This window comes from Camelina sativa, chromosome 2, assembly GCF_030686135.1.
Source record: "Camelina sativa cultivar CO46 ecotype springtype chromosome 2, ASM3068613v1".
Classification (NCBI taxonomy): Eukaryota; Viridiplantae; Streptophyta; class Magnoliopsida; order Brassicales; family Brassicaceae; genus Camelina; species Camelina sativa.
The window spans coordinates 21961767-21984537 of NC_141881.1; the positions used below are offsets into that span (position 1 = coordinate 21961767).

Sequence of the window (22771 nt, forward strand, 5' to 3'; positions counted from 1 at the left end):
AATCATTTCTGGTTTAATGTCTGTGTCAAGATCCTGAACACCTATTTGAAGTTCTGAATTGTATGTAACATTAATCCTGTCCAAAATCGTTTTTAAATTGCTTGGTATCAAATTTAGAAATATTAAGAAAGGGGTTTAGATCTTCACTACCAATTAGAATCATATAACTATTATTATGACGTTATTTGTATTACTTATTACAATCTTTAAGGTAATTAAAAAATTCCATTGAAGTATATCCTTCATTTTCATCTTTACGTTTACCACCCAATTATAACGTAATGAAAATAATACCAAACACCTATGATTTCATGGTCATTAACATTTCATTCCAATCCCTGATTACTCTCTCTCATCCATTGCATTAAGTTTTTTTTTTAAATAACAACCTTTGACGACACTCATCTTCTCTCTCACACACCATGGGTAAAACTAAAACAATAGCACCCTACTCTACCCTTGATTCAACCTCCAACGAAATACACAACACTGGTATCAATAGGATTGTTGTTTGGGTCATCCATATTTGGGAAGTTCGAGACTTTTGAAGAAACAATATGTTACTTATTGTTCCTAATGAAAATGTCTCCTTACTGATGAAAATGTATATTATCTCTATGATTGTTCCTCTTTAAGAATCTAAAGCACAATCTAAGTCAACAATACAGCCTCTCTATGTCTTCAGACTCAAAACAGAGAATGCTAATAAGCTCTGTTTCAATCGATTCTACATGCACAACCATGTCAACAAGGCAGTTTCTTTAACCTCAGATTGACCAATGTTTAATGTGAATGACACAAAAGAAGAAGATGAAGAAGAGAGAAGGAATCATACGATGGAACAAACGGTTAGCCAGCGTATCATTAGGCATGAACTCCGAAACAAGAAACCCTACTCCTACATCTTCATCGTAGCAATATCCCAACAACTTGACGAGTCTCTTGTGCTTTCGCTCCGCAGCTGTTTCTGTGTCTACCTGAAGGAGATCAAAGAAACAGAATCGAACCCATCAAAAGAGATCCAACGAACGTCACAAAAGTGAGATAAAGCTTTAAAGGCATATTAATTGTAATTAATTCTGTCATATGCATTATTGCAACATGAACAATTTGAACAAAAGAAAACGTCCACCTATAATGTCTTAAAGGTAATTGATTGAGCAAAGTAAATATAACCTAAAGAAACTGAACAAATAAAATGTCTCAAATTAAAAAAATGTGTGTAAACAATTTAGTTTTAGATTAGAAATAATGTGCTTTTTATTTCATTAAAATTGCAAAAAAATGACACATGTTAAAAAAATAGAATGATAACAAATTCAGAAATCTACTTTATTATAGTTATATATATATATATATATATACATATTGACATGTGAAATCGATAAAAATAGTTAATATATCTAGTTACGTTTGTGATAAAAAAATTAGTGAAAACAAAACAGAATAAATATATTCTTGTAAAATAGATTATTTTTTCTTTAACAAAAGTAAACTATATAGAGTATTGCTATGATATAATACTAAATAATACAAACCCAAAATAATTAAAGATTTGGTAGAGGAAGATAAAAAAAATGAACACTTTTCTATAAATTAATTTAAATTTAAAGAATCAAACTTCAATTTAATGTAAAGTACACGTGTCGCAAAAATAGAACGCCAAATGTCGCATCTATATGCAAAGTTAGAAAAAACCTTGTCTTATTATACCACCAAATTCTAAATCATTTCTGGTTTAATGTCTGTGTCAAGATCCTGAACACCTATTTGAAGTTCTGAATTGTATGTAACATTAATCCTGTCCAAAATCGTTTTTAAATTGCTTGGTATCAAATTTAGAAATATTAAGAAAGGGGTTTAGATCTTCACTACCAATTAGAATCATATAACTATTATTATGACGTTATTTGTATTACTTATTACAATCTTTAAGGTAATTAAAAAATTCCATTGAAGTATATCCTTCATTTTCATCTTTACGTTTACCACCCAATTATAACGTAATGAAAATAATACCAAACACCTATGATTTCATGGTCATTAACATTTCATTCCAATCCCTGATTACTCTCTCTCATCCATTGCATTAAGTTTTTTTTTTAAATAACAACCTTTGACGACACTCATCTTCTCTCTCACACACCATGGGTAAAACTAAAACAATAGCACCCTACTCTACCCTTGATTCAACCTCCAACGAAATACACAACACTGGTATCAATAGGATTGTTGTTTGGGTCATCCATATTTGGGAAGTTCGAGACTTTTGAAGAAACAATATGTTACTTATTGTTCCTAATGAAAATGTCTCCTTACTGATGAAAATGTATATTATCTCTATGATTGTTCCTCTTGACCCCTGATTTACCTCCATTTTAACACATTCATTTAGCCTTTGTTTTAGGATTGTGCTATACAAGCTTCAGTTGTTCCTAATTGTGTGTCTAAGTTTCAAGATCAATTGGTTAAAGGCCAGTTGTACAGCATCAATGATTTCGATGTTGTTGCATCCTCCAACCGTTATCGTCGCACCAAGCACAAGTGGAGAATTGTTTTCACGGAGAAAACGTCTTTGGAGACTGTTAAAAAATGACAATGCTCTATTGGTTTTGATTATTTTAGGTTCTCTACTTTTTCAGACTTGCTTGATATGGTAAACAAGGGTGAGGAGCTTCCAGGTAACAACCTTTTTTGCATTGTTCGTATTTCTGGTCTCTTAGCTTCCACTCTGTTCTTCAGTATATGATTTATATCTACATTTACCCACTCACCAGATGTTGTTGGCCAAATATCCTCGTCTCGAACATTTGAAAACAAAGATCAGAACCACCCTTCAAAGACAACTTTCAGTTTAATACTGACTTGCATTTTAGAAAGGTATTGGGTTTTTTTTTTTTTTTTTTCAGATTCGTTCTACATTTTGTAAGTCTGTAACTGTGTAACATTTATGGTGTTTGTTGTAGTGGTGACAACATATACATATCTCTTTGGAGAGAACTTGCGGTCGATGTCCATGCCAAACTTTTAACCCTAAAAGATGAAACAGTTGTTGTCATTGCAACCCATGTAAACCCACAAAAAGTTAGGCGTAAGTGTTTTGTTTTTAACGTTCTACTTTCTATTAAATACTAATTGGTTCAACGTTAGTGTTCTAAAACTTAAGACCAATGTATATGAGCCTATGAATGAATATAATGCTAACAATGGGCCATATGTATTCTTGACAATTTCAAAATTAGAGCATGGGTTGACAATTTCAAAATTAGAGCATGGTTAATTCTGTTTAAGATTGATGTTCTTCATCTTCAATTTAATAAACCGTGGAAAGCTAAATATTGTTTTAGTAACGTCCCATTATCACCTTTAAATCCCAATGAATTGGCTTACATTTATATCAAAAAATCAGTTTCAATGTTTAGTCATAAATTTATATTGCAATCTCTTATTTCTCTTCATCTAGAGTTCTATATTGTCCCATTAATTTTAAACGGCCAAATTCTGCTACTATAATGGCTGCTGGCTGGTCCCTTAAAATGTATATTTCATGTGATTGTATTCTATTTCGTACTTAAATTATTGTTATGATTCGAGGAAAGTTCTAATGTCTCTGAAGCATTTTTCCTTAAGATCAGGTAAATGACTTGCTCATTGCATAGTTCATTTTTAAATCCCATTATCACCTTTAAAATCCCAATAATTTCAATGTTTAGTCATAAATTTATATTCCAATCTATTATTTCTCTTTATCTAAAATTCTATATTGTCCCATTAATTTTAAACGGTCAAATTCTGCTACTATAATGTCTGACTGGCTGGTTCCTTAATATGTATATTTCATGTGATTGTATTCTATTTTGTACTCAGATTATTGTTATGATTCGAGGAAAGTTCTAATGACTTTGAAACATTTTTCCTTTAGATCACGTAAATGATTTGCTCATTGCACATATAATTTTTAAATCCCAGTATCACCTTTAAAATCTCAATAAATTAGCTTACATTTATATCCAAAAATCAAATTCAATGTTTAGTCATAAATTTATACATTCCAATCTCTTATTTCTCTTTGACTAAAATTCTATATTGTCCTAATTTTAAACGGCCAAATTCTGCTACTATAATGGTTGACTGGCTGGTTTCTTAATATGTATATTTCATGTGATGTATTCTACTTCATACTCAAATTATTGTTATGATTCGAGGAAAATTCTAATGTCTCTGAAGCATTTTTCCTTTAGATCATGTAAATGATTTGCTCATTGCACAATTCATTTTTAAAGGAAAATGGAGGATTCAAGATCTCAGACAAGGAACTAAACTTTATGCAAGCATGTAAGGTAGTAGTCTGGACTGGTGGTTAGGTGGAGGAGAAAACCTTTACGGAATGACCAAACAATCAAACAAAAAATTTAGTTACTCTTATTTTCTCCTTTAAGCTTTTTTTCTATTGCCATATTGAGTAAAATTTTCTATTAAGTTATGGAGACACCATGAGCCTACGTGCATGTACACTACGACATATTCATAAAGTTAAAACAATGCAGCTTAGCCTAAGATATATATCACACAACAGTATAATTGTGTTAGAAAATGATTTTTTGAGTATAAAATTTCATTATACATTCTTTTATTTATATATTATTCTAACTTGGATATTTGTTAAGATTACTACGGATAGGGAGACCTAAAGCTTAAAATAGATGATCATATCTATATTATATATATATCGAAGGAAGACATTAGAAGAAACAACGTTAGACGAAGTGATTTGTAATTGATTTCAGTTAACTTATGATATGGGACTTCAATTTCAACCTTCGCTTATGTCTTCACGTAACAACAAAATAAAGATGATGAGGATTTGCCTTAATCAATGACGAAATGAATAAAATCACCAAAAGGTGATCTTTATTTTATTTTATTTTTGGTTTAAAGCCACTGAATAGGCTTTGAAGTTTGAAGGATTCGTATCATTTTACATCTTGTGTTGACAGGACAAAAAAGGTGCTTTTGATGTTAGGGGTTACTAACAGTTAAAAGAGAAATAAATTACACATTATCTGAATCTGAGGATAAAAATGTGCAATATTAAGGAATATAATATTTATTTTATATCTCTAAACTTCACCATATTTAATAAAAGATTATGGGATAAATTCAAAACTCAACAATGATGGTAGATCTCGGCTATTTCTGTAAAGCTACAGCGGAAACAACGTCCAAACAAGTTATTGTCGTAGTTTGAAAGTGACATGTATTAATATGACTATATGAGACTATAATTTTCAATAATCACAAAATTTGCCTTAAGTGTATTGCAAAATGGTTACATCGCAAAACAACATGTACTAAAAGAGAATCAGTCTAAGCTTTTAAACATTTTGTTATTCAAAAAAGTAAACATGATTAATAAAATCCATTATACATGAGGGTGTAGTTTAATTACTTAGGATACATACTCTTCTCCCTAAAATTTATATAATTTTTATCAATTAAAAAAATCCAATTAAGAAAGCAAAATACAGAAATATAAAAATCTAACAATTAAAAAAATTGCCAATCGAACAAATATTAAGATAAGCCCGTGCGTAGCACGGGGCAACTCCTAGTAAATATATATGTGGTTAGTTTGGTAAGAAACAATAGATATTTAATAATTGGAAAAGGAAAAAAAGAAAAGAAAAGAAACATAAGAGTTTGTGAGCCCATACTAACCTCTCATTATGTGCTGTTGCCTTCACTCTTTTTCTTTTTATTTTCTATTATTGTTTTAATATTCTCTTTTTTCGTATATAAGATTATTTTAATTATTCCCGGTGGCAAGAAGATGATAAAAATGACGTTATCTCCTCTCCTAAAGCATGATTATTTTAATTTGTTTGAGGTTATCCGTAACTCATACAAAAAAGAGGATGCATGTTATATATTGACACATATCTCATGGAATTAGTTGTTTTGGAGGACAAACAAAATACTACTATGGAACAAATATTATGAGCCTATAGGAAACAAAAATAGCTGTATAACGTTTTAAGATGAAAATTTCCAGAGCATTAATACAAACGAAGAAGGACCACGAGTTACAAAATAGGAGAAGGAAAAACTAAAATAAAAGTCATATTCGTGAATAAGAAAGAAAAAAAGTTAAAAGAATAGAGAAATGAGAGAGGAGAGGTGAAGGGAGAGACATAGGTCCCGGGAAGTGTCGGGGTGCGAGACGAATGTTGTCGAAAGATTAGGGGACAAAAGCCGAAAACAGAAAGTGACGTGGAGACTCATCAAAGTCTTATCTATGGGGCCATTTTTTTTGCATGGTCTTGTTATGGGTTACGTTTGACAGACTCGAAACAAGGTTTTAATTAGTACTAGTAGTAGTATTTTTGAGAAGTGCATTTAATGATACGAATCTCTCAAATCTCGAAGGGAATGTTTTGTTGTTGGTCGTCTTTTGATAACACAAGGTATGATGATGATGAGTAATACGTGCAATTTAGATAGGTTTCTCCCTACTTTTTTAGATAGGTTTCTTAAATTATGGTTTCTACATACTAAAGAAGTTTTGGTCGTTGATTAGATTTCTTACACATGTTTTCCAAGTTCGAAAACCAATAATATATAATATCCCCACGAAATCAAGTGAAGAGTATTCAGTAGTATAATACGTGCAATTTTGTTAGTAAACAAGGTTTTTTAGGGTGAGTAAATTTTACATTCATTTAAAAAATAAAAAGCTGTAAGTAATCAGTTATATTGTCAAGTAATTTTCTTAACTTGATTTCGTGAAAAGTACGCTTAAGTGAAAGCGAAAGAGACAAAAGAAAAGTTGATTTGGTTTGCATTCGGATCGATTTAAATTATATTTTTTTCGGAAAGACGAACAGACAAAACTACGCAGGTGAAAACATAGGTGAAATTTTCTTATGAACAAACAAAACAGGAGGATAAAAACAATATCTAGGAGACTTCAAGTAAATATTAATCTACTTTCCTATTTTAATTTAAATTTTGTATTTGAATCGATCAAATGTCTACAAATTAAACAGTGTGAGTCAATGTGTATGTTATTATGAATCCCAGTGCAATACTCCAATATATAGACATATCCAATGCTATGAGCCTATATATGGACCAAATTTGGATAGAAATAAAGTCTGATAGTAAAAGAAAGTTTGATAGTGAAAAAAAAAAGAGAGACTGAAGTTTGAATCATTACAGTCAAAGATGGAATATTTAGTCTTTTTTTGTAAGATAAATGATTTGGATTGCAGTAAAGATTTGCATTTGTGGCCAGTAAATTTCATCTTTTCCTTTTTATTCACACGCCATAATGAAAAAAAAAACAAAATAACACAAAATAAAAGCAGTTAATATAAACAGCTTTTTATAATTGTAACCAGAAAACAAAAACAGCTTTTTATAAAATCCATCGGAAAGGTGGTTATTAGCTTGACCACAATCGAGTACTATATGAAGTATGAACGTATACGTTGCATCTTCGACTAGGAAAGAACTTGCCAACCAACCAGTTCTTTGGAGAAAGTAAAAACAAGTCAGAATATGAACAAAAAAAAAGTCAAAACATAAGCAAGAAGAAAAACCAGAACACATCAGTAAGAAGATGTTGAGAAGTGCACTTAATGATATGATGAATCTCTCAAATCTCGAAGGTAATGTGTGTTGTTGGATGTCTTTCGATATTAAAATAGCACGAAGTACCTCCATTGGAATCTCAAAACTAAATGGTTTATCAATGTACGTATGTTATGTCTTCTTTACCTACCATATGAAGGAGGATTTTTTCCATCGACTCGACTATCTTCTTCAATAATTGGGGTGCAAGATAATCAATTATATATCACAATTTCCTAATTTTCTTTGTCCACGCCACAATATATAGAGTAATCCATGTCTTCTTTTCATTTCTCTGTTAAAATTAACACAAAATAGATTAACAACTAATCATAAAAGTTTATAAAATTATACAAAAAGTTAAATATATCTATAACCTACCGAATGATTTCTTGCAATGAAGAACGACTTCGTAAATATAGCTCTCGGAGTCATAGCCCCTTCTCCAGTAATAGTCAGCGGCTACACTTACTCTACTCTTGGTGTAGACATCGTTTCATCAGAATAAACCCTCCTCACTACGGATCCTCGAATGCATACAATACTTCCGGTTGTTCCAGCGAATCTACATCTCCTTAATGGCATCAAGAAATCACGATACTTCAACAAAACTCATTTCAAAACTCTCCTAAGCTTTCGACAAAACTTAATAGGAAATGACTTGTATAGACCAAATTTAAATACAAATTAAAAATAAAAACTGATAATAAAAAAGGAAAGAAAGCCTGATAGTGAAAAAAAAACTAAAGTTTGAATCATTACAATCAAAGATGGAATATTTATTTTTGAAAGATAAATTATTTGGATAATTGTAATTGCATTAAAGTTGCATGTCTAGTAAATTTAATATTCTCCTTTTTATTTTCACACGCCATATGAAAAAACAAAAACGACACTAAATAAAAGCAGTTTGAAAGGAGAGATGTGGATAAGATATTAATAAGTTTTTGCATATACTCTCCCATGACAAAATTACATAATTTCGCTCATTTTTTTTCCCGGACTTTTCTTGTAATCACCAAGCATCATCTACACCAATTCTTCAATGGAACATAGACAAGGAGGATGTGACACGCAATATAGGAAACTGTTTTAAAACTGGGAAAATTCCAAAAAAAAAAAAATCCCAAAAGCACCAGTTCCCAGTTTAAACTTGAAGGTTTTGCACTTCTACTTTTATACCTCAAATTGGTTTAATTTTGTAAGCAGAACAGTTAACAATAATTAATGTTGTTTGTTTCTTTAGCATGCGTACTTGCACAGGTGCTTTGCTGAAAACTAAGCCTCCAAACAGATAACTGCACCATCCATACAAAAACACATGAGCAAACTCTTCTAGGCTAATCTCCATATTTTATACAAATAGTTAATGAAATAAACCAAAACTGACAACTAGTCTCGACAAATGTTTTAGCCAAGCCAAGCCAACCAATGCACTAGTGAGGACTATGACCAGAGATTTTTTATTTTTTATTTTTACCTTGTTCTAGAGATATTTTATACCTTTGTTTTGTAGCTGCAACACACTCGTGTAGATCATTAGGGTCGGCAGCAATGGTAATGTAGTAACCCATCAATTCCAACGTTTCTTCCATATCAATCAAACCTGTTTTTTCTTTGTTCAACAAGAAAGAATTAGGAACGGTTGCTGCCCTTTTGGATCAAAAGGAAAGAAGTCAGAGACATCATCACATCCTGAGGTAGCAGGAGGCTTTGGGAACGATTGTTGCCCCTTTGGATCCGATAACCTCACATAGAGTTTTTCCCATCTCTATTGTAATCTTGTTTCTAATTTTTTTTGTCAAGGTTGCTCTATAGTAAAAGGTGATACAACTTTGTACATGTTTAACAAAAGAAAAAAAGAATTAGGTTTCTGAAAACTTGCTACACAAGTTAATATTAAACAAGAAAACACACTCATAGATAAGATAACCTAATTGTCATCTTCGACTTATGATTTGAAATATATATAAATATTTATAGTTACATATTTTCTATTATACTTAAATAGTTTTCATGAGTTTTACTTTTTTTCCAATTGAATTTTATTGTTAATGTAAAATAACTATAATCTTTTCGCGTAATAATGCATAAGTTTTGCACATATAATACTTATTACTAAATTTTTGTTGCAAATCTCTTGTTTTTATGATAAATATACAATAATTTAAATAAATAATCCTAATAAAACAGATTTATCTTTTATCTTCATTTATTTTAAAACTAATTATATAATTAAATAAATTACTATATATCAATCTTTAATTGCACCTAATAAAAATTTGTTTTATATCTGCCGCTGTAAACGACGTGATTGGGACTCTTAATTAGGATCCACTCAGTAACTCACGATGATGACTCGCAAACAATCTTTAATTTTGATGAAGCAAAATAGTTAATTATGATCATTTTTGTAGTTTACTATAAAGCTCATGTGGTGAGATATATGACTTGAGAGGAGTAGTCAAATGTGCCTCAATATGTATATATTCCGACCTCTTAATTCGTAACATTTCGATAGTTTGAATAGTAATATTGATTTTAAATATAATGTCGACGGTATGTAGATTGTACTCATCTTTGTGGTACAGTCTATAATCAAATCATTTAGACATTATGTGTGTTTTTTTTTTTAATAAACAAAATAAATAATGATAATACAAGAAGTTATTAAAGCAAATTTGCTTTCAAAGTAGGTTAGGGGTAATTACGTTGGTAGCTATTTCAGTACGTAGAAAGTAATGTACGTAAAGAGGTGGTAAATATTATGTATAGTAACGTTGGTAGCTATTTCACATCATATCATATGAATCTAAAATTTTTTTTTTTGGTTTAATTTATTCACAATTTTGGTGGTATAATAGTATGTATAGTAAATAGATTAAACAAAAAAAAAATATTTAAGATTCATATGATATGATGGATGATGACTCATGCATGAACCATTTTTCAAAGCATGTGTATGTATTCTTAAGTATTATTACCACATTTTTCCAACTTATGTAACGGCATAATTTTTTTGGCAAAACGAAACTCTAAAGTCTAAACCAAAACAAAATCATATGGGGGAAAGCAATGTTAGTGAAGAAATTATAAACCACCTGTTAGTAGTTTTCGTCTGTTCTATAATTTATTAAACGGGCTTAATACGTTTGGCCCGTTTAAATCCATCGCAACAACCCTAACTCTCAACATACCTTCCCTTGCATCTCTTTCTCTCTTGATCCTAGCGAGCTCTCTTGTCCTCCAAACTTCGTACTCTTCAGCTTCATTGGTTTCATCATCAGTTTCCACATCTTCCTCCAGTAACATGTTCTTTAGTATCTCTTCATCTTTCTTAAGTTCCTCAACTACTATTTGCTTCGTCTCTATCTTTCTTATCTCAAGTTTTTTCTTTGCTAGTTCCTTAAAAGCTTCTACTTCAGCCTCAAGCCGCTTACGCTCAGCTATTGTATCTCTCGCAGCTTTTCGTACATAAAAAGGCTTGATCATGGCATGAACATGCATCGTCTCTTCTTCTGAATCATCAGTCTCGTATTCGTCTTCATCTTCATCTTGTAGCTCTTCTTCTTCTTGTACATCCTCCTCTTGATTTCTTTCAAGATTCTCTTCTTTGATTCTTCTTCTTCGTTCTTCATCTTCTTCCTCGTCTCTAGTCTCTTGGTTCCTCAATTCTTCCTCTTCTTGATCTGTAGATATAATCTCAGCCTGTCTAATTCGCCGATGATCAGCTATAACTTGTTCACGGTTTTCTGTTCTTGCCTGAGCTAAACGTCGCAGCCTCGGATCATCCTTCCAATCCAAAACAAAAACCTTGTGTATCGCAACATCTTCTTCTTTTTCTTCCTCTGCCCACTCGGGAGCTTTTCCAGGCCAATATCTTTTTACTTTTGTCCGTCCAATCTTACCACGTAGTTTTTCCCTTATAGTGATTATGGTATCACTCACTCCTGCCGTGACTGACATCTTCTGCCCTAGAGAGAGAATGAGAGGAACCAGAGGGTTTATAAATTTGACGTGCGAAAGAAACCCTAGAAATCGTGGTGCGACAGAGGAGAAGAAGACGACGACGATCTGTATACAGAGATAAGGTTTGAGTTAAAAAAAGTTTGTTTCGTGTTTTATAGGGATCCATAATTGTGATTCCTATAAGGATATGGTATATGTTTTCCTTTTTTTTTCCACACGCAATAAAAAACCATGATAAAAAATTAAAAATAGTTTTTGTTTTTAATTGCGACCTAAGAAACGAAACACCTTTAAAAAGGAAAACACACCAAAACCATGATCGTTCTTATCTTCTGCTTTGTCCAGTAGTTTGAATCGTTGGACTATGAATGTCTCCCTAACCAACCAATAACAAATCTGAACAAATGAACAAGACACTAGAACAATATTAAAAACCAAAATTTCCTCAAAAAAGTTACAGTGGCTGGTATGTTCTTTTCTAATTTTCTATACATTACTTAACAGTAAAGGTTTATTTCATATGGATTTGTTTTCCATGAAACAAAATAAGATGGGAGCCCTCTTATCTTCAGTCATCCTCATCAAGTACCATCTTCATTTTTCTCCTACTAAGCGGGCTTTGAGTGAGGGTGGCACCACCAGCTGCGGAGTCATCACCGGAATCTGCTAACTCATCATCCTCCAGTTCATGATCTGATGAAAGATTTGGATCTTCTGGAGATGGAGTAGAAGGAGCAGTGTCGCTGATGTGAACATCTGTTTCAGAGTCTCTACTTTCCCGGGTGATGAAGTCTTGATCATTGTTCTCTTCTTCATCAGAGGTAGGCACATGCGGACTAGTTTCATTCCTAGTTTGAAAAAGTGTGACATTTATGAGACTTACTTGTGAGACCAAGCTCAGAAGTTCGTTTTAATTCTGAGTAAATCTTGTCTATAAACCCGATGCGTAGACAAAATGAGGGGAGGGTTTTACCTTTCTGTGTTGTCTTCAGAACCACCTAAAGTGATCTCATCGCTTGATCTTGTGTGCTGCTTGTTCTTCTGATTTTTTTTGCTCTTCCTGCAGACGAAGACAACTCTCAGGTATTAATTCACATCGTTCAAGAAATCAAGAAACCAAGTTTGATCTTGAGGGGAGTCATTAGCAAATCTTGTTATAACATTTAGTTACCTGTTCTTGAAGGCTAGTAATGTTTCATTGTCGGATTCATCTGCAGCAGATTCATCATGGTCGTCTTTCAGCTTCATACCAGCTTCAGACTTCTTACGACGAGGAAGACGGAGACCAAGTTGCTTTAATTTACGTGAAACCTGGGCAGTAGTATATTTTTTTTCAGACCCCAATTCATTGGCAATCAAATAACAACAGCGGTTTTGGTCCTTGAACCTGCACATAGACAATAGTAGAAAAACAACAGAGTCAATAAAACTATTGCAAAGAAAGAGTTTATGCAGAGGCGAAATTTGACACTCACTTCTCGTATAGTTCCTTAATACGTGTTTCTTGTTCTTTGCTAAAGGAACTCCCTCTCTTTCTGGTGTTTCTGTTTCAAAAGCAGTAGAGAAGAGCCGTTATAATCCAAAACTAGATGTGTTTTAAGTCTCGAAATTCCATCAACTCTAAGAGATAGATACTCACGAAGATTGCTGTAGTGATGTTGCATCCAGGTGATCTGGATCATCATTTCCATTACTGCCTTCATTTGCTTGGATAGAGCTATCACCACGCCGAAGCCTTTTCCTTATTTCTAGACCTAGCTGTTTAAGCTTGTTGGTTACTTGTGCAGCAGAGATTCCACCATCAGGATCCAAATTTTCAGCAATTAGCCGGCTGCAATTTTTATCATCTTTGAACCTGCAACATATCAATTAAGCAGCCAATTAAACCAAACTGTAGCACATGCCACATGTTGGCTCATATGTAGAAATCTGAGTCCAATGCTCATGAAATCAAAACCATGAATCAATGCTTATAACTAAGAGTAGAAGTGCACTTTATAGAGAATGATTTCTGTTCAGCAACTACTCTTCTCGTCAAACAAAACATACCTTTCGTATAGGTCTTTAATTTTTATTTCCATATCACCATCAAGAACAAGTCTTCGCTTTCTTTTAGATGGTCCTGCAGAATCATCTTCCACCATGTGATCTTCTTCACTGCAGCATGAAAAAAGTTGCATGCCTTAGGAAATAAAGGTAAACAGTATATCCAGCTAACAAGAAACATAAGGCACAAACACTAATATCATAAGGAGTTTCTCTTCTACAAGATGGAACACTTTCTTACTTTTGAAATCCTTGATCATAAGAAATCACAACATCAGCTTCATCATCACCTAGAGCATCTGCTAAGCTTCGGCGAGTCCATCCTTTCTCTGATGGTATATCATTTTCCTCGGTTCCGGCGACCTTTTCTTGATTTCCCATTTGTTTTCTTAGATGGCCAAGCTCATGCAACATATATTCAGCATTTATGTAATGGCATTCTTTGCGAGTCTTTGAGAAGAGAATTTCAACAAAGAGAAGAGGCTGTGACTTCATTTTCTTCAACATATTTCTAACCAGATCTGTCAGGAAGGTAACTATATTTTCATACTCTTTGCAGGGACAAGATTTCTGCTCATCAAGGATCTTATGGAATGTTATTACCAGTGAAAGCTGCGAAATTAACCCAATAAAGTAGTGAGGAAGATGCAAAAAGTTAACTAAGAAATGTAGCAATCTGGGATATAATTTAAAACACTGACCTGATACAACATGGGAGAGAGCTCCAAGTCTTCTGTAATCCTCCGCAGTATGCTTATTATGTGGTGATTCGTCTGGTTTGGGTTGGTTTTGTAAAACTTAAGCAACCAGCAAAGGTTTTGAATGATGCTGTTGCTGGCAAAAGCAGAAATAAATGTGGAAACCTTAAAATCAACTTCATCTGTTGCTGTTTGCTCTTCGCCGTCAGAAGAATCGTCACTGCCGCAAGACAGATCATCGACCACATGATTTGACTTAGGGCTGTGCGTTTGTTGAGTTTCATCAGCTTCAGTCCTTAGGTTTGATGCCCCTGGGTTATTGGGAGGCACATCCATTGGTCCATTCTCCGTTGAAACTGTCGAATCAACCACCGGTATGCTTTTTGCAGTGCTAGCTTCATTTGAAGTACCTGGATGTTTTTCAGACAGGTCATGCACTGTGGCCTCCTTCTTTCCCATGGGTTTTTTCTTTCTTGCCTTCCTTGATTTTTTTGAAACCTGGGGCATGAAACAGACATTTGGTTGAAATATTGCGTTTATTCTCGTAATGCATGTTAATAAAGCTTTCTATCTAATCTAATAAGAGTTTCATATCCAAGCAGTTACATACCCTCAAAGTTCCACGCCCTTGAAGGTTTTCCATAAGGCCTACTATTACATGGATGCTTTCCACCAGATCTCCAAGCTCACTGGCAAAAAATAAAAGTAATTACAAGCAAGTTAAATTTACAATAAAGAACATACATGTCCTGTCATTAAAATGAGCTTTTCAGTTAAACATTTAACAAGTCAAACAAGAACATATGCGTTCTGTGTGTCATGATTATGTTATATGTTCCAAGATTCACAAATTATATGTATCACACTACAAGAATTGACAAATCACTTGTTGCAAGATACTACATGACCGCAAGATTCTGGAAATATAAGTAACAGAAGCAGAGGCCAACCTTTTAGGTTGCTTATGCGTGTCAAAACTTCTCACCAGATTCAGGATGAACTGGCACATCCCTTGGTCAGTTTGGTCATAAAACAACTTATAAAGCAATATGCGAACAGTAAAAGCTTCTCTAGAGTCTTCAGGTTGCAATCTAATTACCAGATCTAACAAGCAAAGCTGCATTGAAAAGCAGGTGAACAATGCACATCATGAGTAGGGCTATTAATTGCTAAACAAAATGCAGAAGCAACAATAGATTAATGCATGAATATTGCATACCATGGTTTTCATAAGAGAACCTGCTGCAGATAAAAACTTAAATTCTTTAGTTTCCTTCAGACCATCAAATGCACTGCGCCATTTTGAAGTGACAAGTAAAAACATTCTGTCGTTAATCGTTGCTGCAATTGGCGCACAAATGTCATTCTTAGAACAGTTTACACCAGCATTCTGATTGGTCGAGAGTTCAGAAGTTTCTTCCGATCTTGTTGCTGGCTGTAAAAGAGACCAGACAACCATAAAATAACGGAGATTCAGCCTTGTAGTAAGGAAAGAAATTAAATGCATAGCAACTTAAATATGAGAGGGAGATAAAACCAAAGAACGTAGCTCAATTACTCACATTAGAAGCCGAGGACTTGTGAAATTGAAAAGAGGTGACGGACTGTGCAACTTGAAAGAAAGTAATGATGTCGCTATTTTGAATGGAGGGATGCTCCTTTTCAATATCTTCACATACTGACTGCATCAGAACTAAGAGGTATGGTACACTGGTATCAGCATCAGGGTGTTTGAAACAAAGTACAAGCAAAATATCACTGTTCTAGTGTGCTACATACCATTATATCCTCCTGACATAAACTGATTGATGAATTCATGCAGCAACTTCAAAACATTGTCATTTGTCACGGACATTGGTCCATGTTCCCAGACAATCTTTTCTGCGGCTCCACGACCTTGCTGAGGCTTTAGCATTGTGCTCTCCGCAGTAGAAGGTATTCCCTTTAGTACAGCTTTAGTGCCATCCTATAAAAAAAAATCTCATTTAAACCACCAACTTTTACACAACAAAAACAGTTAAGAATCATTGCAAGAAACAATACCATGGTAACCCGGGTGAATGTCCCACCAAATTTGGAATGACGCTGACTCATATTGTTGAGTCTTGCAAGCTTTCGTTTCACTTCCTCCTCCTTCATCAATGTCTTCAAACTATCAATAGAAGCTTTCTTCCCTTGATCCAACTGCCAAAACAAAACGTGATGATCGACGTCACCATCAATACCAAAGAAAAAAAAAACATGTTCCAATCTTAGAAATCTTATTGATCCAGTTGAAACACTAACCTTCTCAGGAGCCTTTGCAATAAGCTCCATGTCTTGACCCAAAAGAATATAATGATAAATTTCAAGGAGAAGTAAGTTGTCATGCCTCAACAAACTATTAAAACCTTCAATAGTCTGAGTTATCACAAGAAATATATCCATCACATTCTCACGAGACAAAAGTTCAAGAAACTGATCCCTCAGCGACAAAAAATAACAAGTCGATTCACCAGCTTTCTGAATCGGAGAAATCTCATGAATAGCCAGCAAATTCCGGAATAAAGTAAGCACAAGCTGAACCAATTTCCAATCTTCCTCACTGAACACATCTCTGTAAACCATAAACATCAGTTCACAAAGGGTTCGTACTCACTCACTCACTCACTCAGCAAGTACTTAAAACACAACAACGAGTTATATAAACTTACAATTCCAAGCTCTCGAGAGGAGCTTCAAGCAAAGACACAATCACTGGAACAATGTTACTAAAAGTAATCGCAGACTTTAAACCCCATAGATACTCTAACTGCTGAGGGATATCATCTGAAGAAGTCTCTATAGGCATCGTAAGAAACACCAACACCTTAACTGAATCCACAACAAATCTCATCAGCAAAAAAATTACAAATTTTATTTTAATGGATACCAAAAAACAAAAGTTACCTGCATTTAAAACTAAGCTATGCTCATCTTGGTAATGTTCAATGATCGGAATCAAATCTTTAGCGACTATGTTCCAAGAACAGACTTGTTTAAAAACTTGTCTGCTCTCAGGATCGTCGCGTCTCAGGAATCTAAGTAAATCTTTCAAATTATCGAGACAGTACTCGCTTTTGGAGTACCCAATTCGTCTTCTATCGTCGTCTTCCTCGGGTACTCCTAGATCGCTGCAGATTACTGATAAACCCTCCAAATCCATTTTTTTCTTCGTTGATATTCTCTCTTCCACATCCATCTTCTTCTTCTTCTTCAGATTACAAAATTGAAATCAAAATTACGAAATTAATCAGAGATTGTATCGAATCGAATCATAAACATCGAACAGACGAAAATAAACAAAAATGGCTCAGCTTCTCATCAGTGATTAGGGCTCTTTGTGAGCGCGAATAGCTCCAGACATTTTCCCGCCATTTCGCAATCCTCAAAAAGTCAAAAGTCAAAACAAAACGCAGAGATTTGGCCCATATGGTATTAATGGGCTTATCAATTGGGCCAACTAATACGCCGTCGTTTTGTGTTTTGTCTTATTTTTTTTTTTGTTTGTACTTCTAATTAAAATTTCCCAACTACTTAAATGATTTGTCACGTTTCGATACCAACTAAGCAAAGAGACACTTTCTTCTTCTTCGTCTTTGTAAGTTCCGCCGAAAAGAACCAAATCCTTCATTCACTACTCTCTCTCAGCTTTACGACACCTCTCTCTCTCTCTCTCTCTCTCTCTCTCTCTCTCTCTCTCTCTCTCTCTCTCTCTCTCTCATTCTTTTACAACTCTCTCAATTCTTCGAATTCATTGATCCTTTGTCGCTTCGGAAACAGAAATGGCTCAAGTGGTTGCTACAAGGTCGATTCAAGGCTCTATCTTGTGTTCCAACAACGGTGGATCTGTCTCCACAAGATCCGAGAAGCTTCTGAAGCCGGCGAGTTTCGCAGTGAAGGTTCTTGGAAACGAAGCGAAGAGAAGTGGGAGAGTCTCTTTGAGAAGCAGAAGAGTGGTTGATACCACTGTGAGATCTGCTCGTGTTGAGACTGAAGTGATTCCTGTTTCTCCTGAGGATGTGCCTAACGTATGTGTAATAAGCCTTAGTATGCTTTTTGGTATTGTCGATGGTTTTTGAATGTGGCTATGTGTTTTGTCTTTCTGGGTGTTGGGTTTTGTCTTTCAATTTGATATTTTTTTCAGTAATAACTATCCATTTCGAATTGATGTTGGATGTGACAGCTTTAAGTCTATGGTTTAGGTTTTACTGAGAATGTTTTGATGCTTTGTGTAGATTTCATATCTGCATTGATTATTTTGTGAGCTGATTATATATTTTTCCTTTTTTTTTGTTTTGTTTTGGTTCAATGTGGATTTAGAGAGAGGAGCAGCTAGAGAGGTTGTTGGAGATGCAGCAGTTTGGTGATACATCGGTAGGGATGTGGTCGAAGCCGACAGTAAGGAGGAAGACAAAGATTGTTTGCACCGTTGGTCCTTCTACCAACACAAGAGAGATGATATGGAAATTGGCTGAAGCTGGGATGAATGTTGCTAGGATGAACATGTCTCATGGTGATCATGCTTCACATAAGAAGGTTATTGATTTGGTTAAAGAATATAATGCACAGACTAAAGACAACACCATTGCTATCATGCTTGACACCAAGGTTTGTTCTTGTTTCCCAATTTTATCTCAATTCATTTTTATCTATTTGCTTGGCAGGTTTTTGCGTCCCTGTATCTTGTTTGACGAGATTAGTTTCATTGTTCCATAGGGTCCAGAAGTTAGGAGTGGGGATTTACCTCAACCAATTATGTTAGATCCAGGTCAAGAGTTTACTTTTACTATTGAGAGAGGTGTCAGCACACCAACTTGTGTCAGTGTTAACTATGATGATTTCGTCAATGATGTGGAAGCCGGTGACATGCTCCTTGTTGATGGTATGTAGATCTTAATATTTGGTGTAAAAGGGTTTTAGTTCTCCTTTGACATGCCTCTGAAAGAGATGCACTTGGTTTAGTCTTTTCCACTATATTGATGGTTATACTACTATGTTTCCAGGTGGTATGATGTCGTTTATGGTGAAGTCTAAGACCAAAGACTCTGTCAAATGTGAAGTTGTTGATGGTGGAGAACTTAAGTCAAGGAGACACTTGAATGTCCGAGGAAAGAGTGCAACATTACCTTCAATCACTGGTTAGACTTTCTGTGTTAACTCTCTTTTTCACTTATTCTTGTTGCTTTCATTGAATTGTTGCATATTTAAGTCTGAAAGATCTTATTCTGATGCTTATATTTGTGTAATTATTTCCTTCTCGCAGAGAAGGATTGGGAGGATATTAAATTTGGAGTGGAGAACAAAGTTGACTTCTATGCGGTTTCCTTTGTCAAAGATGCTCAAGTGGTACACGAATTGAAGAAATACCTTCAAAGTAAATATGTGGAACCACAATCCTGTCCTAGTTAATTTTTTGCCTATGATTTTTCATTTTTGTTCTAATCTTGAGATTGTTTGTTACAATTATGTGCAGATTGTGGTGCCGATATACACGTGATAGTGAAGATTGAAAGTGCTGACTCCATACCTAACTTGCACTCCATTATCACAGCATCAGATGGGGTGATCTTTTCTTCTCTAATTTGTTCTTTCCTTACATTTATATGCCTTGCAGTTCATAATTTCCCTTTGTGATTGGACATTGTTAGGTCAAACAAAATATTTAGAGGATGTAGTGAAAATGAGTTTGGTGTTACTGCAATATAAATTCTGGTTGGAATGGCCCTTGTTCATGTGATTGTCTAATTTGATTATGTGTATGTCTTCCAGGCAATGGTTGCTAGAGGTGATCTTGGTGCTGAGCTTCCAATTGAAGAAGTCCCCATTCTTCAGGTTAGTGCTTGCCTCTCATTTAAGATAAACCAAAAAACTGAGTTTTTCAATTTCCATAGATATAGAACTTGTGGCAAATTTTCTTGCAGTTATAACTCTGATTTTATTTTTGAAAATACAGGAGAAGATCATTAACCTATGCCGTAGCATGGGAAAAGCTGTTATTGTTGCGACTAACATGCTTGAGAGTATGATAGTTCATCCAACTCCAACCCGGGCAGAGGTCTCAGATATTGCTATCGCTGTTAGAGAAGGTGCTGATGCAGTTATGCTTTCAGGAGAAACTGCTCACGGAAAGTAAGTGGCAGATTCTTTTCAGCTACTCTACTGATTTAGTATAAATGCACAATTCTGAACTTTTCAGCTAATCTACTGATTTAGTATAAATGCACAATTCTGAACTTTACTTGGTATCAGGTTCCCGTTGAAAGCTGCTGGAGTGATGCACACAGTTGCATTGCGAACAGAAGCGACCATTACTAGCGGTGAAATGCCACCTAATCTTGGTCAAGCCTTCAAGGTAAGCCGCGCCTGATTCTCTACTCGTGAAACTCTGCACCATTGAGTATTTTTATGCAGTGAAGTTTAATTGCTATCTAATCTGTTCTAACAAGAACATTCTTTTTAATCTCTGTAGAACCATATGAGTGAGATGTTTGCATACCATGCAACCATGATGTCAAACACACTTGGCACTTCAACTGTTGTCTTCACCAGAACTGGTTTCATGGCTATATTGCTAAGTCACTATCGTCCTTCCGGCACAATCTATGCCTTCACAAATGAGTAAGTATTCCATTTTTATTCTTTTAGATCAATGACTGTGACAAGTGTTTTGTTTAGGAACTCACAGTAGAGGTTTTGCTATGCAGGAAAAAGATACAACAAAGATTAGCTTTGTATCAAGGCGTATGCCCCATATATATGGAGTTCACAGATGATGCAGAAGAAACTTTTGCTAATGCTTTGGCTACACTACTGGTAAAATTCATTGCCCCCAACTAAATGTGTAGCTTTCGTTTAGTGTTTTATTGGGACTAAAGAGTTTGAACTGGTAACTTTGGATGAAACAGAAACAAGGAATGGTGAAGAAGGGAGAGGAAATAGCAATCGTACAGAGTGGAACACAGCCAATCTGGCGATCTCAATCGACACATAACATCCAAGTCCGCAAGGTCTAAAGCTTCTTTGAAGATCTCACTTGGTCGGTGTCCTTTAAATGTAGAACCGGGTTTTTGGCTAATTTTCGTTGCATGTCTCTTGTACTCTAAAAACTTGTTGTTTGCTGTATCTTCTTCAGTTTTTTGTTTTTTTTTCTACGATTATGTGTTTTGGCAGACACTCTTAGCTCATTAGTTGTTTGTTAGTATGAATTATATTCAACTGATGAACAAAATAAAGCAAGTTATAAACTTGTACTTATGTTATATATGCCAGTCCAGAAGATACCAAATGAAGGAGTACGTGTTAACTTTTGACTAAAAGGAATACATGTAATCTCTACTACAACTGTCTTTAACTCACAATAATCGTGGACTTCAAAACAAGATGCGTCTACCTTCCCATAATACCATTTCTCTCAAAGTAACACAAAACCTTTGTTGTGTGTGTGATGAAACATTAAGGCCTCTGACTAGTCAACCTTCTTACGATATGAACATACATAATTATGCTAATTCCCTTTAACATATACAATCTTTCCTCGTGTTTTCTTAGTATATACATAACATATGATAGAAGAAAACAGTCATGAGCTGAGTTGTTACCTTTTTTTTTTATTCAGAATGGTTTTTGTTTAAATAGCCATATTTGTTTAAAAACTAAATCATGTTTCCTTTAATTTGTCTATATATAGGATAAAGAAACCCCAAAGAAAAAGGAGCAAGCGACATTTACTTGTGGTTTTGAATGTGAGGAGGCAGAGGGAAACAATGAAAAAACCATTTTCGTCAAGGGATTTAATTAATTCTAAACTTACTAGGGATGAATTCAAGAATGCATTGAGTAACCATTTCGGTTCTTGTGGGGAGATCACAAGGGTTATTGTTCCCATAGAGTGTGAAACCGGTGTTTCCATAGGGTACGGTTTGCGACTTTCTTCCTCCAATTTCTTTATTTGTGACAACAAACTGTAAGTTATATGTAAACTAAAAAAACTGATAGTTTCTTGTTACAGATTTGCTTTCATGAATTTTACAAAAGACAAAAAGAAGGCGTTAGCACGCACTCAGTGGAAGTTACTTGGGAGGAATTAAGGAAGCTTGAGGTGGTTTGCTAAATTTAGAGATGAATACTACGGCTATACTAATTTTGGTTGGTGTGATCGTTGTATAAGAGCTATTAACCGTTTTTGGGGTGGCAGTAAAAGTGACTTCTCATCACTGCCTTTTCGCAGTCCATAGCGACCAGCCACATCTAATCATTTTACTGGTGTTAATACTTGTTTCTTGACTGTTACGTTAAACATAGTTTTGACCAAGTTTATTTTATTTTTGTCTAGATTAGATAAATATCATAGAATCCTAGAATGAGGTTACTCGCGGACCATACAAGAACCATCAGACCTACCATTC

The 22771-nt window shown here is 34.5% G+C and overlaps 3 protein-coding genes across 4 annotated transcripts; 1 reads left to right on the top strand and 2 right to left on the bottom strand.

Moving 5' to 3' along the window:
• Positions 1 to 656: 656 nt before the first annotated feature.
• LOC104753495 (uncharacterized) lies at positions 657 to 11695 on the bottom strand. The gene is made up of 3 exons (XM_087469636.1): positions 10783 to 11695; positions 848 to 977; positions 657 to 727 (listed from the first exon to the last, which is right to left on the bottom strand). The coding sequence occupies exons 1-3, from the start codon at positions 11596 to 11598 to the stop codon at positions 657 to 659; spliced, it is 1017 nt and encodes a 338-aa protein (XP_087325762.1). The 5' UTR covers positions 11599 to 11695.
• A 331-nt stretch (positions 11696 to 12026) lies between these two features.
• LOC104728048 (uncharacterized) lies at positions 12027 to 17761 on the bottom strand. 2 transcript variants are annotated; one of them, XM_087487158.1, is made up of 18 exons: positions 17274 to 17739; positions 17039 to 17198; positions 16632 to 16941; positions 16389 to 16529; positions 16125 to 16311; positions 15908 to 16038; positions 15565 to 15780; positions 15296 to 15462; positions 14956 to 15034; positions 14349 to 14843; positions 13889 to 14259; positions 13651 to 13758; positions 13241 to 13456; positions 13077 to 13145; positions 12773 to 12988; positions 12575 to 12661; positions 12340 to 12449; positions 12027 to 12217 (listed from the first exon to the last, which is right to left on the bottom strand). In XM_087487158.1, the coding sequence occupies exons 1-18, from the start codon at positions 17563 to 17565 to the stop codon at positions 12210 to 12212; spliced, it is 3363 nt and encodes a 1120-aa protein (XP_087343284.1). In that variant the 5' UTR covers positions 17566 to 17739; the 3' UTR covers positions 12027 to 12209. The 2 variants fall into 2 exon arrangements, with proteins under 2 accessions (XP_087343284.1, XP_010445395.2); XM_010447093.3 differs by having other exon boundaries at positions 12027 to 12449; positions 17274 to 17761.
• Positions 17762 to 17911: 150 nt separating this feature from the next.
• Positions 17912 to 21627, top strand: LOC104728055 (plastidial pyruvate kinase 2). The gene is made up of 12 exons (XM_010447100.3): positions 17912 to 18394; positions 18687 to 18974; positions 19083 to 19248; positions 19370 to 19504; positions 19630 to 19740; positions 19840 to 19928; positions 20136 to 20198; positions 20320 to 20495; positions 20616 to 20718; positions 20836 to 20984; positions 21071 to 21179; positions 21272 to 21627. Exons 1-12 carry the CDS (start codon positions 18149 to 18151, stop codon positions 21377 to 21379), a joined length of 1743 nt encoding a protein of 580 aa, XP_010445402.1. The 5' UTR covers positions 17912 to 18148; the 3' UTR covers positions 21380 to 21627.
• The last annotated feature ends 1144 nt before the right edge of the window (positions 21628 to 22771 follow it).

What these genes read in the sequence shown, in the direction of transcription:
- LOC104753495 (XM_087469636.1), bottom strand. Translation starts at nt 11,598, where the DNA reads ATGTCAGTCACGGCAGGAGTGAGTGATACCATAATCACTATAAGGGAA. An exon ending in TGGATTTAAACGGGCCAAAC is followed by an intron (nt 978 to 10,782) that starts GTATTAAGCCCG and finishes GATCTCCTTCAG; the next exon opens with GTAGACACAGAAACAGCTGC. An exon ending in TAATGATACGCTGGCTAACC is followed by an intron (nt 728 to 847) that starts GTTTGTTCCATC and finishes TTGTGCATGTAG; the next exon opens with AATCGATTGAAACAGAGCTT.
- LOC104728048 (XM_010447093.3), bottom strand. Translation starts at nt 17,565, where the DNA reads ATGGATGTGGAAGAGAGAATATCAACGAAGAAAAAAATGGATTTGGAG. An exon ending in AAGGGCGTGGAACTTTGAGG is followed by an intron (nt 14,844 to 14,955) that starts GTATGTAACTGC and finishes TTCATGCCCCAG; the next exon opens with GTTTCAAAAAAATCAAGGAA. An exon ending in TATGATCAAGGATTTCAAAA is followed by an intron (nt 13,759 to 13,888) that starts GTAAGAAAGTGT and finishes TTCATGCTGCAG; the next exon opens with TGAAGAAGATCACATGGTGG.
- LOC104728055 (XM_010447100.3), top strand. Translation starts at nt 18,149, where the DNA reads ATGGCTCAAGTGGTTGCTACAAGGTCGATTCAAGGCTCTATCTTGTGT. An exon ending in ATCTTGGTCAAGCCTTCAAG is followed by an intron (nt 20,719 to 20,835) that starts GTAAGCCGCGCC and finishes TAATCTCTGTAG; the next exon opens with AACCATATGAGTGAGATGTT. An exon ending in ATGCTTTGGCTACACTACTG is followed by an intron (nt 21,180 to 21,271) that starts GTAAAATTCATT and finishes TGGATGAAACAG; the next exon opens with AAACAAGGAATGGTGAAGAA.